The following is a 15,781-nucleotide window of genomic DNA, read 5'->3' on the forward strand; positions in this document are numbered from 1 at the left end:
AGAGTGTATGTGTGGAGACAAACTTTCTTAGAACGTAACCTGGGGGGGAATCCCTATGTGGCACCCTGAAACAAATCAAATGCTTCTTTTAGGGAAAAAGTCACTAAACTCAGGACTGAAAAACATGTCAGTGGGTTTCTTTCAGTGTTTATTGCTCTTACTTGCTGCTGTTAAGCATATCAGAGATTCCATAGAACCATAGAATAGTTAGGGTTGGAAAGGACCTTAAGATCACCCACTTCCAGCCCCCCTGCCATGAGCAGGGACACCTCACACTAAACCATGGCACCCAAGGCTCTGTCCAACCTGGCCTTGAACACTATCAGGGGTGGAGCATTCACAACTTCCTTGAGCAACCCATTCCAGTGCCTCACCACCCTTACAGTAAAGAACTTCTTCCTTATATCCAATCTAAATTTCCCCTGTTTAAATTTTAACCCATTACCCCTTGTCCTATCACTGCAGTCCCTAATGAAGAGTCCCTCCCCAGCATCCCTGCAGGCCCCCTTCAGATACCCTTAACTTTCTAACATCTTACTCAGTGGGACCATTTCAGGAGTTAAGAGATGAGTTCATTTTGAAGTGCTGCTCAAACCCAGTGATAAGAGTGTATTCCACAGAAAACAGAGCAAGAAAATTTTGAATAAATACTCAATTTATGACTGGAGGTAAATTTCTGCACAAAAAACCGGGAGCAGTACCCTACAGACGTGCTCTGCTTCACTTGGAATACTGTTTAGAATTAACAATTTGATGAGCTATCAAGTCCTAGGGTTCTGATGAGTCTATTCATAGTGGAGAGGCTGGGTTAAATGAGCACCTGCTTCTGCACTTTGCTGAGTGATTATCCAAGAGCAAGCAGGAAGCATGGCTGTCAATTGCAGAGAGAAAAATGGAAGTGACAGAGACTTCAGGGGACAGGATATGCAGTGAGAGGGGAGTCTTGGCTACATTCTAGGAAATGTGATGTTAAAGCTCAGCGTGATTTATTCTTATCATTACAGAAATTATTCCTCTCTGATTTTCTGTATCCAGCACTAAGAGGGAACAGGAAGCTGGAGCTGGATGACTCCTCTGCTGGCAATTACTTGCTGGCTTCTGTAGTCAAACATTTGGGCCACATGCTCATTTAAGAGGATTGGAGGGTTAAAGCCTTTTCTTCGGTTGTTCTCTTGGGCAGACAGTTTAAGTGTAAGAGCTTGTGTTGAGTGTTCTTGGCAGTTGGCACACTACAGACCAGTTGTTCAGGTCCTAAAAGTGGAATCGGCATGCTTAGTGATCCCAGCAACTGGTGTACCATTTAAAGATTTCCACAGAAGCTGAGAATCCACTGGTTGCTGCTTCCCTCCCCTAAGGGTGCATAGCCATGACAGCTTCAGAAGTTTCTGCCCTTAAGGTGTTCATCATCATTTGTAGCAATAAATGAATTTGTGAATGTTCCTATGCTGTTTCAATGTTTAAATGAACTGTTGAAGTGGTGTTTTCACATATTTCTGGTATCTTGATTGTTAGTATTTTGCTGGATATAATATATATAATTTATTTTATTTTATAAAGCTGGTAATGACACAGAGGCCAGTAATTTTGTTCAAGCTGGTCTTGGAACTGAATATCTGTACACCAAAGCACATATCTACACACACGGGGTCAGTGCCCCAATAGCCCTTAGCCTAGCTCTTAGACCAAAAGTTTTCACTCTAAATCATACTACTTAGGATGTTCAGTGCATGAGAAAGAGCTCTAAGACCAAGAGCAAATACTTTGGTTTTATTTGATTGAAACAGTTTCTCCCAGCTTGTGTCTCTCTAAATTAGCATGAACAGCCCTGCAGGTAAGCAGCGTTCAGGCTGATTTTATTACAGGGAACCTGAAAGCTTGCCATGTGTCAGCTTTCTCCAGCATAGCCTTGCATTGTCAGGTAAGGCTGCTAACAATTCATGAATATCCGTTTTTGTGTTGTTTGCCAAGGATTTGCAGCAATCAGACTGGCATATGCTAAATCATCATATTCACATAGCAGGCTGTGTACTGTTTATCTTACAGGTTAGCTGCTATCTTACTAGAAGGAAAAAGTCAGTGTCTGGCGCTGACTGCACAGAGCTATTAAGGGAAAAAAAATAAGGGGAAAAATATAAAAGAGGTGCTGATGTGAACAAATATTTTCTTTTTTTTTCCATGAAAAATGGTAAAGTCATGGAAACTGATATCTTATGAAGAAAATGGGAGCTTTTTTGACCCACTGAATATGAAAGTTAATGGGATAAGGTTTAATTAGCACGAACCAGTGGATCCAAACAAGAATGCAGGGAAGTACTCATTTATTAAGCTATAAGGATTCTTTGGAGGAGTCAAACTTGGAAATAAAGCATTGCATCAAACATGAACTTTAGTAGTCATTTTCATACTAATCGTTCAACCATGATTTATTTGTATCTAATCTGTTTGTAGTTCTTCATGCATATATCTCTCTGTAGGTTCATAACTAAATTTAAATTTAAATTGAAGATTCTGGCTTTCATAAAAGTGCAGATAAAACTTAATATGTATTTATTTTATGCATGACAAATATTTTAATTAAAATCTCACTTGTTTTTCTTAAAAGGTGCCAGTGGTACATAAAGGCCAAAATGAAATCTGAAGAGAAAAGAAGGGCTCATTTGCAGAACGGGCATTGTAAGTAGTTCAATGCTATGTTTCATAATATCTATATCATATTTTAGATTTAGGATGTTCAGTCCTTGATGGTTTAATCTGACCACTTGAATAGTTCCTTGTTATGTGCATCATCAGGGGTGGTTTTGTTTCTACATCCTCTTGAACAATTTCACTAAATTCACTCTAGTTAGTAAGGCTTTTAGGTATTCTCCTAATAATATTTATCAGTTTTTCAGGTATATTTCTTTGAGTACTCAGCAGGTCTGGAGCATATTGAATTTCTGCCTCAAAAATCCCTTCTTGGTGACTTAGTGCCTTATTTGTATCCAGTTCTCTTTGTCTTGAGGGGTCTACTTTTCCAGCCACCCAAGAAATAAAAAGTGGCATGGGTTGTCTTCCCTTGTGTTCTTGCTCACTGATGAGTACAGTGAGAGAAAGTCCTGGCAATCTCTCATGGGCAGTATATTGATTTTATTTAGTTCAGTTTAGCTACTTAGTTTAAATTATTAGTCTTGCTGGTTTATGTTAGGGTAGCTATTTAAAGTATTGATTTATTCAAAGGATATTATACAAAGGCTATTAATTTTTTTATAATTTTTCTCATTTTTTGTAACATCCTTGGAAATACTATGTTGAAGACAGAAGCTAAGTCACCCAAAGTAGTCTTTTTTTCAGATGGCACGATTATATCCAGCCAAATGGCTCTTTCTGTCAAGGAAAAGGACACATTTCTCCATAAAGCATACTTCCTTGAAGATTTGTTTGTCATTTGTTTCCAAATATGGTCAGAAAGGAAAGATGGGAAAACCTTCCTGCTGGAGTGTTTGATATATGCCTCTGAGACAGTGACTGAGTTTGAGAAAAACCCCACTCTGTGTCTTTCAGGCCAAGGTAAATGATGGCTGTATTTCATATTGACACGCAGCTTCATCCCAGAGGCTTCTCATTCATTTGAAGTTATTTCAGCATCAGATTTGAGGGGGGAAGTCTGTGCGCATATACGCGCACCACAGAACCAAGGATAAAGAAGAATTACCGTGATTTACTTCAGCATCTAAGACTGTATTGCCAACAATCTCCCTCTTTCACACTGGGCACTCGGCACCTCCATAAGAATTACCTCCTTCATGCTAGTGGCAGTCTTTGACTGCTGACTACCTACAGACTTGGTATCCAGCATCTCAGCTTAAAACAGTATGTGGAGCTGCACAATATGCTGGGATCAGTATAAGGGTGACCTCTCCTAGGCTGGATGAAGCTGTTTGAAGAAAAAATCCTCTGCACTGGTTAGCATCACATACTTCTGTTTGCAAGTTTGTCATGTCCACACTTTATATCCTATGCTTCTGCTGTGTGCAGAAGAAAGCCATCTCCTGTTCACCCTTCCTCTCTCCCTTGAGAGCTTGGTGTGAGTCAGGAAGATTTCAGGAAACAAAGTCTTTTGAAGGTACTTAGAAAGGGATCTGTGATCTTGCTGATAATAAGACATCCCATGATGTCTGGTATCCTCTCTGTATGGTGTGTGCACCCTATAGGCTTTGGTCTGGCTTTTGAACACTACTTGATTTAGCCCTGTCACACTCTTGTGTCCTGAACATGTGTTCTTCACCTAATGCATTTAGACTCATTAGATAATGAGCTGCTTTAGACTTGGCTACTAGGTGATGAGAGGAAGAAGGCTGAGAGGTACTTAATGCTTTTAAGAGGTTCTCTGAACCCAGCTGCAGTACCCTTCTCTTATGCTGATAAGACCATGCATTATCTACATCAACTTCTGTTAATGGATTGAAAGTTTTCCAGAACTTAATCGCCACATGGCAGCAGCTTAAAATAAATCTCATCCAGATAGTCCAACAAAACAACTAAGTTCTTGGACATGCTGTACTCAAGAGCACAAGGGATATTAGCCATGCCAGAAAATGATGGCATGCTGGAGACTGCCAAAGCGCTCTGGCAGCAACCCACTACTGCCATGGCCATCTCCAAGAAATTATCAAAGCCTTCTAGATGGATTGGGGTATTGTTATTCTCGTCTTGCATCTGGCTCTCTGGTTGTTCCAGCTAATCAGAAGAGAACAACACAGCACAGTCCTCCAGGACCCATCCTCATAGAAAAGGATCTCAAAAATTGGACCTGTTTGGCAAAAGGAATGTTCAGCCATCCACCCATAAATGAAAGGAGTGAATTACAAAGCACTGTTTTCAGAATAAAGGACAGATTGCCTAAATTGCCCAAGGAGCAGCAAAGGGGAATATAAACTGCTTTGGCAATAATCACTGTTAGTCTTGATGATCTGTTTTATTCCGTATTTTTGAGCCCTCACTTGGTGTCTCTGTAGACACCTTTTCAAGTGACCAACTCAGAGCTCATATTTTCTCTCATGACTTGCTTCATTTTCCAGATTTACCAGCTGTACTTGAAGCATTCTGAGGATGTGAGCTAAGTGCAGAGATGCCAAGGAGCCTCTTCGAAGGAAAATACTAAATCTTATTTGGAAAGGAAATGCTTACAACAGCAACAACAACAAAACCAGTAGTTTCTTACCCAAAATGGTGTTTTCCTTTAAACTTAGCCAGGGCTGTTATTTTTCCTTAGAGAAGTTTCAAAAAACTTTATTATCCTCTTGATTTTCCTGGCTGAAATGCTGTACTTCAGGACATGCCTGTGTTCAGCTGGGAGAGTGACAAAACAGCATAAGAATTTGACACTGTCTTATCAGTTGAATACCAAAGACTGAGTTTTCTAAAGGCCTTTGACTTACTGTTCCTGCGGGACAGGATAAAGTCTGGGGCCCATGTAGCTAACAAACATGACAGTACCTAGAGGTATAAGTAACATTCAGAGAACCCAATGCCTGTATTTCCTCCATTCTTTACACTAACACTGGCCGAAAGGATGCTTGATGTAACAGTGCACTGCAGGAAGCCTGAAGAAGTATCCATGCTTTCAGTCACCCCAAACATCTCAGGAGGTTTGAGCAGCGTTCAGCAGGACCTTTCTTACAGTTTCAACCAGTACTTTTGAATGCTTTTGCTGGTGTTGGGTTGGCAGAGCCTTTTCTTCTGTCTAGGGAGTTGTAACGCTCAGCTCTTCAGTGTCTCAGAAGCCTCATCTCAAAAAGCTACTTGAAAGATAAGAGGAAATGTTCAAGTCTGTGATCAGTCAATCTTCGAAGGCTTTAGTGCTGACAGCAAATAGGGAAAATTTGTTTATTCTACAGTTGGTTTCTGTGAAATTAGTAGCAAGCATTAGTAATTTTTGGTAATTATCCTCTTCTGTTGGGTTCTGGAGCTTTAAATGTGGAAGATTTAATGTATTATTTCCAATCCTTTCAATTGTCTAGTCAACCAAAAAAAAAAGATAAAACCATATTGTTACAGTGCATGAACGTAAAAGAATTCTTGATTCTGAGTATTCTCTCTTTTTTGCAGTACGTTTTCCGGGCATCAAAACATATATTGATCCAGACACGTATGAAGACCCATCTCTTGCTGTCCATGAATTTGCAAAGGAAATAGATCCTTCAAGAATTCGTATTGAGAGAGTTATTGGGGCAGGTAAAAGTGTACCCACTTTAAAAAATGTCTAGGCATGGAAAGGCTGCTTTTTTCCCATCACCAGGATAATGCAAGTATTTCTCTGATAGCAGCAGTTCACTCTCAGGTGGTGTACATGAGGTGTTGTTTTTGGCTACTGTTCTGAATGTGGGTATATTCAATTAAGGAGTTCTGGAGAGGTCGGTTCTCCAAAGCAATAGGTTTACCCCTTTCTAAGGCTTTATCAACTTTTTGGTGGTAGGATTGAGTTTCATGGGGTTTTTTGTTTGTTTGTTTTGCTGGTTTGGAGGTTTTTTTGCTTTGTTCCAAATGTACTCAAAACGCCATCACTCAGCATTTGCCATAGTCACGTATTCTCTGTCACTGAGGGGGAGATTAGGTCAGAATCTGTTTCTGGGGAAAGAGAATCCGTTTCTGTTATCTTACTAAGATAAGAATTTAAAAGACAAAGAAATATTCTCAAATAGAAAACAAGAGGAGTACAAGGGGGAAAAGAAGAGTCTGGCTTGGGATAGGCTTTCCTGTAGCTTTTCCTGTAGCTGTGCAGAGAAGGATCATTGTCAGAGAGGGAAAAGTGGAAGATCTGATGAGAAGGTATAGACAGTATGAAAGGTGACATGGAGCTGGGAAGCAATATGAATGAGAAAAATAGCAGCAGGATCCACTCTCAAATCCTGTTTGTCTTTGAGTGTGTGGTGGGGATGCAGAGGAATTATGTTTAACAAGTATTTTAGACCCTGGTTTCATCCATGGGGTGTTTACCATCAGTTGAGAATATCCCATTGAGGTTGTAGGTCATTGCACTGCTGTGCGAATATAAGTTTCAGAAGCTCATTAATCCTTTCTGTATGTTGGCTCCTTTATTTTTTTAAGCAAAGGGATATGACATGCCCCTTGTGTTTTTAGGGATCTTACCCTTTGCTAATGTGCTCTGTTTATAGGCATGTCTGTTACGGGCATTGGGTATTAACTTCTTGTCTTAGCTTTTGTTTAACTGTTAGGTTTTGATATTCAGGAAAGCGCTGTGCAAGTTCACTTTGCCTTTGCAGGGTTAAAGGCTCATGGCTGCTCTCTAGAGTTCAGTAGAGGTCCTGGCGGCAGCTCAGTGGTGACAGAAAACACACCTTGTAAAGATCAGTCTTGTAAAACCATTCCTTGTAACTTTTGTACTGACTGTCTAGGGCAGATAGTATTTCATTACTGACCAGATCTTGGGATTGTTTGCTCTGTGGTTTACACACTGAGAACTTAAAAAGAAGGGACTTACAAACTTACCTAACTAGTGGGTCTCACTGCATGGCTTGTGACCAGCATGTCATTCAGAAGGCCCACTAACATTTCACAGTTATAACAAATTAAAACAACGGATAGACTGCCTGGAAGGGTCTGAAGTTCATGTGGTACATTACATCCTCCGTATTATTACCCACACACTGTCAGTGGCTTAGGAACACGAATCATTTCTCAGCCCCAACAGAAAGGGAAGGTGGGAGAGCTAAGGATCTGTATCAGAAATGTGGATGGACATGGAAGCAGAATCCTGAGCTCCAGCTCCAGCTCTGAAATTTAATTTCTCCTGTGAAAGACCTTAACATTATACCTGTCTGTCTTCAGTTTACACAATATGGATATTTCTCTGAGTCCTTAAGATATTAAGAATGACTAAGTTTTCTAAATCGCTATCTTAAAGGTACTTTTAATACTAGCTACATAGAACTTTTGTCTTCACCTCACTGTATTTTATTTCAGTATCAATAATTAGTACGTTCCATACTTCAATGCCAATCTTTGAGCTATCCATTTTGAGTTTTCTTTAACATCGCTGTTTAATTACTTACTATGTAAATGCAAACATACAAATGCTTCTTTTTAACCTTATTTGCTTTCTCTAACTTTAATGTTATCAAGAAAAAAAGCATTTCGCAGTACAATGGACTGCAATAATCAGAGTTACATCTTGTAGAAGGGGGGCAGTGGAAAAAATGCTTTTATTTGCTGGTGAGCCCACCAAAGAACTCATACTAGCAAGTATTGTCAGGAGAATTACTATCAGAAGACATACTGTGATCCTTCTTTTTTATCTTTGTTTCATTTATCTTAGCCACTCTAGAAGGCAAGGTATTTTTCAGTGAAGATCTCCCTTTTAATGATACATTACTACACTGATAGGAATGGAAATGTCTCCAGTGTTGCTAGAAGTCCATTAAAAAGTGGATCAATGCACTAGAAAATGTCATTCAGATAACATAACAGAAACAAAACCAGGCCTGTTAACAAACAGAGGAGAGAAAGTATCAACCTGAAAGAGAGAAAATTCTGTTTCATGCTGCAGTCCATTTCGAGAGAGTACTTCAGAGTTTACCTGATTGCTTAAGGTAGATAACATGTAGCTGACACTTTGCACCATAGGAATTATGTGCCTCTGGGCTGACTTCTGCAAAAGCATTCTATCTGATTTCTTTTATTTCTTCCTTTTCCTCAGACATACGATAGATATTGATGCCTTAGATTATAAAGCATGCTAAAATACATTCAGCATTATGGTATAACTGGTGATTTCAAAGCAGGTGAATGCAACAGACAAGGATTGAGTTTATTGATTTTAGTTCACATGAAAATTGTGTTCTTATTCTCGAGTTAATACCATTATGAAAGTTCTTTACTCAGCTTCTCTCTCCCTTTTCTTGTGTGTGTGGAAGTGAATTTTTGCCTGCTTTGACACATTTTGTATTTTTTATCTTCTAAATTTACTTGGGTAATCTACTTTCTTCAAAGATATTTGCCTAGCAGGGCTTGCAACCTGACTGCAATGATATTTAAACCCGTTTCCATACAGGCAAGATCCATGCCTGAGGCGTGGAGAGTACAAATTCTGACAGAGTTTTTGATAGCTGCTAGGAGACATAACATATCATTGTAATTCACAGCAGTCCTAAAACATTCTTTATACCTTCTCTCTAATTCTATATTAAACATTGCAACTCCATGTAAAATGGATTGCTTTTGATAGGAGAGTTACTTTGAAAAGATACTTTACACTTTTCACCTAAGTGAAACAAAAAATGGAATCTTCTACAAAATGCAACCTTAAAATCTTTTAAGAAGTTAATTAGTCAATGCATTTGTTAAATTTGTTTTGTTTGAACAGTTTGAGTAATGGTTTTCAGTTTGCATTTCTGCATCTCTAAATTTTCAAAACAAAAATTGTTTCCATCAGTACCAAAAGTTTTCACTTTGAAAATGTCAAAGTGGAGCATTGCAAATATTTTAATTTTTATTTTTCCTAGCATTTCTGGCCAAGAAATTTTTGAAACTGATCTTTTACAGAAAACAATTTCCAGTTTGCTTTTTCAATGGAAAAAGTCATGTCCAAGAGCTCTTGACAATTCACTAGTTGCAATGCAGTCTTCTAATAACTTCTGCTGATACCTTGTTTTGAACTGGAACATAAAGGCAGTTGGGGAAGGAGTTTGCAGCTAAATGGAAATTGCAGTTTGATCAAATATTTACAATAGCAAGCAGATTGCAATACCAAAGGCAAAACAGAACCTGTTTGTGAGTGCTTTGCTTATGTTCTTCATGGTACCATCAACCAAATAAACAGGTATTAATGAAGTTCATATTCTAGCAATAGTTACTGTTGAAATGGTAACATTGATTAGTTGATTCCCTTTTATCAACTATTTATGATAAAGTTTTACTGTTGTCCAACTTGAGATTGTATATTCTTGTATTCAGAACTCTTGGCTGAGATTTTTATCACTAATATTAAATATTCTGTGGGAACTGCAGTTGGTTCAGTACAAAGATCCCACAATTTGCCATCTATTCATTGCTGTAAATTTTCTTCAGATGGTCCCTTTCAACCGCTCTTCATGTTCAGGTTGCTTGTTGTTACCGTATCAATTGATTTTGTCATGGCCTTGGCACTTTTTTCTGCCCCATCAAGAGGTTTAAGGCGTCAGCAGCTCTTTATGGAAAGAATTCTCAGAGGTATTTTGCCAAGTCTTAAAAATTACAGTTATCCTTTTATTTTCTTAGTTAAAATGTTGTAAGTCAAGGAATGCTTTGTTTTTTCAGAGTAAAGTGTATTCTTTTTATTAACTAAATCCTCTGCCAGTTCTCCCACAGGCATAATGCCTAAAACTGGGGAAAATAAGTTGAGTTGTATTTGGTGCTGTGACCTTTCAGTTCTGTCAACAGCAACTGTCTGTGTTGTAAGATATTTGTTTTGATCCCATGTAGTAATACCAGACTGCATATCAGATTTTAAGTGACTGACATTCCTGTTTCATTTTAAATAACACATATGTTAACACTGAATGAGAAAAGGGATGCGTGGTTTGTACAGGATGAAGTTTCCAGACTGCTCAATTAGCTTCTTTTTGTATAACATACAGTAAGATGTGTGGGGTTTGTATCATTAAACCAGTGATTATTTTCACTTTATTAAAAATGGACAGAAAATGAACTCTTATCTTTTTTTCCAGTCATCACCAGCTTTTTCCCTGGAGCAAAGAAAGATGTTGACTTCGTTGACATCTGGCTCTTAGCTTCTACTTATTACACATGCAGAACCTTTACTGCTGCAGGGTCACCACTGGTCAAACTTAAGTAATGAGACTTAGATTCGTAGATTTTAGAATTCCCTTTTGTTGAAGACATTCCCCTTTGACTTTAAAAACATTCAAAACTCTTTATCTGAACAAAACTCCAGAGAAAATACTCTGGGGTGAAATCTTGTCAAACTCTTTCTCAGTGTAAATAATTCAACGCTTCAAAATATATCATTGATCTCCATCTAATCTAAATCAGCATTAGAAGTTATTACACATACCTTAGGTTTCCAAAAGCAGTAACTGTCTGTTTTGTGATCTGATGATCACTTACTGTCTGTTTGACATTATGTCACAAAAAAAATTACTGTGAGTCTTAATGTTCACCAGTTGATCAATCTCAAGAGCCAAAAACAGTGAAATTACTTTCTAACCGCACAAATCATTCTTCCAAAAAAGGGAAAAGAAACAGGTCAGGGAGAAGACACAGTTTTCCCTTCCCCTGCTTTGGATGTTGTATAGATAATAAATCTTGGGATTGTAAGTCCTTCACCTGCCTCCTTCAGTTTAATTCATTTCAAAACACTTGGTGAACAGCCCTTAACAGTCCCTGAAGTATGAATGCCATTATTTATGAAATTCTGAAGTTGTACTATTCTTGTATAATCTTCAACTAGCAAACCAATTTAATTTATAATCTATGCTTTCCAAACTGTTCTCAAAAATGAGATTTTGCAGTTCTGCAAATTTATTGATTGTGAAATCCCTTTTAAAATCTGGATAGTAAGGCTCTAGTATTTTTGCTTTTCACATCAAGAGAAAGAACTTGGAAATTTTTCTCATTTTAGGTATTTGAGTTTGAAAAGCCAGAGGTCATGGCTTTAGAGATTCGTTCTAGCACTGCACCATGTATGACAGGATAGAAGATTGATATACCATGTCTCTTTCAAAACATTCACATTTCATGACTTTATGGTAGGACTTTGGAAGTCCAAATTATCTACTACTTTTTCACTGGAAGTAGGCAAACAAACTTTTAAGGAGAGCCTTCTAAGAGCTAAAGGGGCAAAATCTGTAGGAAAATCCTTATCGAAATATCCCTTTTGTCAAAAGATTCCCAAAGCATTAGTCTAATGACACGTATTTTCACACGTACACACACATTTTCAGGGAAGAACATGCTTTGATTTGTTTCTTAAAATTAAGTAGAAATAAAACAAATGGGGGAGAGGGGTGGTAGAAAGAACCCTAGAACACTTGGCTTTTGTTAGCTGTTTAAGAAGCTGCTGATTTATTCAGGGGTTATGTTCAACATCTGTTAATTGTACTATTGCACTTGGTGATGTCTTTGTTTTGAAGTGAAAGACAAGCTATGAAATTGGGTTTTTAATCCCTCCACTCTTCCTGGATCTTACTAGCTAATAAAACCTTATTTTGTTTTAGTGGAAGTGACAGAACCTAATAAAGTAAAAGCTGTGTAACAATATCCATTCGAATCCTGTAACATCAGGGAGTTATAATTTTCTGAAGTGAAGCTTCTGCTTTTAAGGCCTCTCTCTTCTAGATTCATATCTGAACTCATACTGTTCCAGGGTAGAGCTCTCTCATTTTGTTTTCTTTTGTTCTGTCCTTAGTGTTTAAGGAAAAGTACTTCAGGCAGCATGGAGTGGAGGGGGTAACAAATTACTTCCTCCAGTTACATATATATCTGGTTATGATGGGGCTTTTGTTTGTTTTTCAGCAGTTCCGATTTCAAAATCTGGGTACAAAATTTAGTTTTGCTGTAGAAGGACCCTGCACTGAGACTTGCCTTTAAATATTTTCGTGAGCATTGTTTTATGTTTACTGAATTATGACCCACTGAAAACTGCCCTGCAGGCATCCAGAGTATATTTGCTAGGGGCTTCAAATAACTTTTGACTGGGTTCAAGATCTAAGAAGCGTTGTGATTTCCAGACAAACTTAATTAGTAAATCTGTAAAGGGAATGAGAGGAGACATGCATTCTTCAAAGGCCCTAACATACACAGGAAAACATCAGCTGAAAGCAAGCTTTGAGATTGCTCTCATATGCAGCTCAGTCCTGATTTGCTGAAACTGTTTGCCCTTGACTGTCTGAACAGTGAAATATGTAATTAAAGTCAAGTAGGTGTGTAAATCCATTTAAATAAACCATGTGCAACTGCTTTTCTGTGGCATAATTCATTAAGTACTTTTACGTGCTTTCCGAAACTGGGGGGTAGTCAGGTATTCTGATGGTCTCATGGCATTTTTTTTCATATAGGTCTTAGTGTGTGACACCCCTATAGATAGATATTGCTGTCAATAAGATTTTTTGGAGATAGATATTTTGTCTTCATTAGAATGAAAATCTAAGTGTTGTTACATTCCTTCCTCATAGCATGCCGAGTTGTATCACAAAGAGATTAGTATCATAGTTTCAGTCTCAAAGTGTCAGTAAAGCAAGATGAACAACACTGTGGAGGGCTGATGGTTTGGGACCGTTATTGCAGTGAAAGTACAAGCCCCTCTCATGGTGTGGCACAAAGGAAAGGTGTTTATTGTGAATTAATGCTGAATATTTTGCTTTTCTGTGATATGATGAAACTTGGGAACTTGGGTATCCCATCCATTATTTCTCTGTCTGTGTCTGTGGGATATGTGTTTCTTGAATCTTTTTGCATTCTTGTTTCACTGACAACTACAAATAACTCTGACTCATAATAAAGGACAACTTTAAAGATGGCTACTGAAGGTTCTTTTGAAAAACAAGGTGTATAACTTTAGCAGTACAAACTGTACTGTAGTTCTGCAGGCACTGTGAGTGATCTAACAGATATTTTCTCTGTTTAAGGTGAGTTTGGAGAAGTGTGCAGTGGACGTTTGAAGACACCAGGAAAAAGAGAGATACCTGTTGCAATTAAAACTCTGAAAGGTGGCTATGTGGACAGGCAGAGAAGAGATTTCCTGAGAGAGGCTAGTATCATGGGACAATTTGATCACCCAAATATAATTCGCCTTGAAGGAGTTGTTACAAAAAGTAAGTTACTATTACTGGTTCTTTTATCGTTGTTCCCATTCTGTGTCATTTAGTATCAAAATTAAGTGTTAATTCCACATTCAGTATGGATTGCAATTCTCAGAAAGCATCCAAATCATAAAATGACTGTAGATACTGCAGAATTTAGGACTATAATAGGAAATGCATAGCTGTTTTCATTTTAAAATGTTTTATTTCTGTTATTTAATAAAAATCCTTCTAATTCAAATAAAGTGTTTACAGGTTCTTATTAAATAAACTGTAAAGTTTGCTTATAGGTAAGTGGAATACAGTAGAGAAAACCATAAATATAGATGACTTGATAATGAAGTCAAATCATCTTGCAACGTAGCAGCTATATTCTTCTTTTCCCAAAAGAGCTCATTATTTATTTGGTTGTGTTTTATTGATTTCAGTACCAGAAGAAATCCATTTCCTGTATTTTAAAGAAATAAAATATAAGCTCTCTTAAACTTATTGTACGCTTGCGAATTATTCACTAAGATTCCAGAATAACATGTGAAATGTCTTACTCTTTATACCTGTTGCAGCTGCCAAGCGGTATCACTTGCCTCTGAAACCTAGTGTTATGGACTTTTCTGAAATGCTGAAATATCTAACTTACCATCTAAGTATTAAGTAAAAAGTCTTATTAAAATGCATGTGATTTCTTTAATGCCAACGTTTTGCAGTAATGAGTTAAAAAACTCACTTTATACTCTCCTCAACATTCATCATTGCCTCAGCTAAGCCATGTTGTTTGCTACGTTTTTCCTTTAAAGATCAAGTGTGGTTTGTATAAAACGATGTCCTCTTATTTTAGCAGTAAATACAGTAAATATGTTATGAATATTTCCTGGTTTTCCCTCGTTACAAAGCTATGCTTGGAAAACAATATACTGGAACAAAGAGGAAAGTATAGCTCCTGAACTCATGTCATAGAATCATAGAATGGTTACGCTGGAAAGGACCTTAAGATCATCAAGTTCCAACCCCCCTGCCATGGGCGGGGATACCTCACACTAAACCATCTCACCCAAGGCTCTGTCCAACCCGGCCTTGAACACTGCCATGGATGGAGCATTCACAGCATCCTTGGGCAAACCTTTCCACCACCCTCACAGTGCAGAACTTCTTCCTTATATCTAACCTGAACTTCCCCTGTTTCAGTTTTAACCCATCACCCCTTGTCCTATAACTGCAGTCTCTAATGAAGAGTCCCTCCCCAGCATCCTTATGGGCCCCCTTCAGATGCTGGAAGCTCCTCTGAGGTTTCCATGCAGCCTTCTCTTCTCCAGGTTGAACAGCCTCAATTTTCTCAGCATGTCTTCATACAGGAGGTACTCCAGCCGCTCATCATCCTCATGGCCCTCCTCTGCACTTGCTTCAGCAGTTCCATGTTTTTCTTGAGGACACCAGAAATGCATACAGTACTCCAAGTTTGGAGTCATTGGAATGCAATAGGTTTATGATGTGGATTGTTCAAATCTGTACCTGTGGTTCAAAATTAAGATGAAGAGGATCTTTTGTAGGTTTTTTTTTTTTCACACAGTATTGAAAGGATAAATTCATTATTATTTGGGAGTGTTTGGTTGCTAGAGTAAAAAAATCCATTATGTTGCAGGCTTCTGGAAACATATTGCTTAATGTTCTCCATTGCTCTCCTGTCGGTAGCTGTTCTGTCACAGCAAATGAGAACGTGAGTTAACGCTGGCTGAGCAGCACTGGAGATCTTTGTCAAGAGATGCAAATATGTAGGAATCTCATTGAATTTAGCTCCTTGCTGTGTAATGAGCATATATCAAAAATTAACTTCCACCAGTCTTCACCAACATGGGCCATTTATAAACAAGTATCAGAGGTATGGCTAGGATCCATGTGGTGGATCTAGTAGTTTGTGTCTCATTTCTGAAAAAGGCTAATGGCTGTGAATTACAAACATTGTTTAAATCCAATTAGATGGTACACACAGG

General features: G+C 38.1%; 1 protein-coding gene across 10 annotated transcripts in view; it reads left to right on the forward strand.

Annotated features, from left to right (window-relative positions):
• Positions 1–15,781, forward strand: part of LOC133218675 (ephrin type-A receptor 6) — a 472,741-nt gene that overhangs the window by 359,774 nt on the left and 97,186 nt on the right. For all 10 annotated transcript variants that reach the window (XM_061365345.1, XM_061365351.1, XM_061365341.1 and 7 more), the window contains 3 exons: positions 2,603–2,673; positions 6,088–6,213; positions 13,623–13,808. In XM_061365345.1, coding sequence (XP_061221329.1) covers positions 2,603–2,673; positions 6,088–6,213; positions 13,623–13,808 — 383 coding nt within the window. The remainder of the gene's footprint in view (positions 1–2,602; positions 2,674–6,087; positions 6,214–13,622; positions 13,809–15,781) is intronic.

This window comes from Neopsephotus bourkii, unplaced genomic scaffold (assembly GCF_033783945.1).
Source record: "Neopsephotus bourkii isolate Nb327-2 ecotype Australia unplaced genomic scaffold, CSIRO-AGI_Nbou_v1 NB_1287, whole genome shotgun sequence".
In the NCBI taxonomy this organism is placed as follows: Eukaryota; Metazoa; Chordata; class Aves; order Psittaciformes; family Psittacidae; genus Neopsephotus; species Neopsephotus bourkii.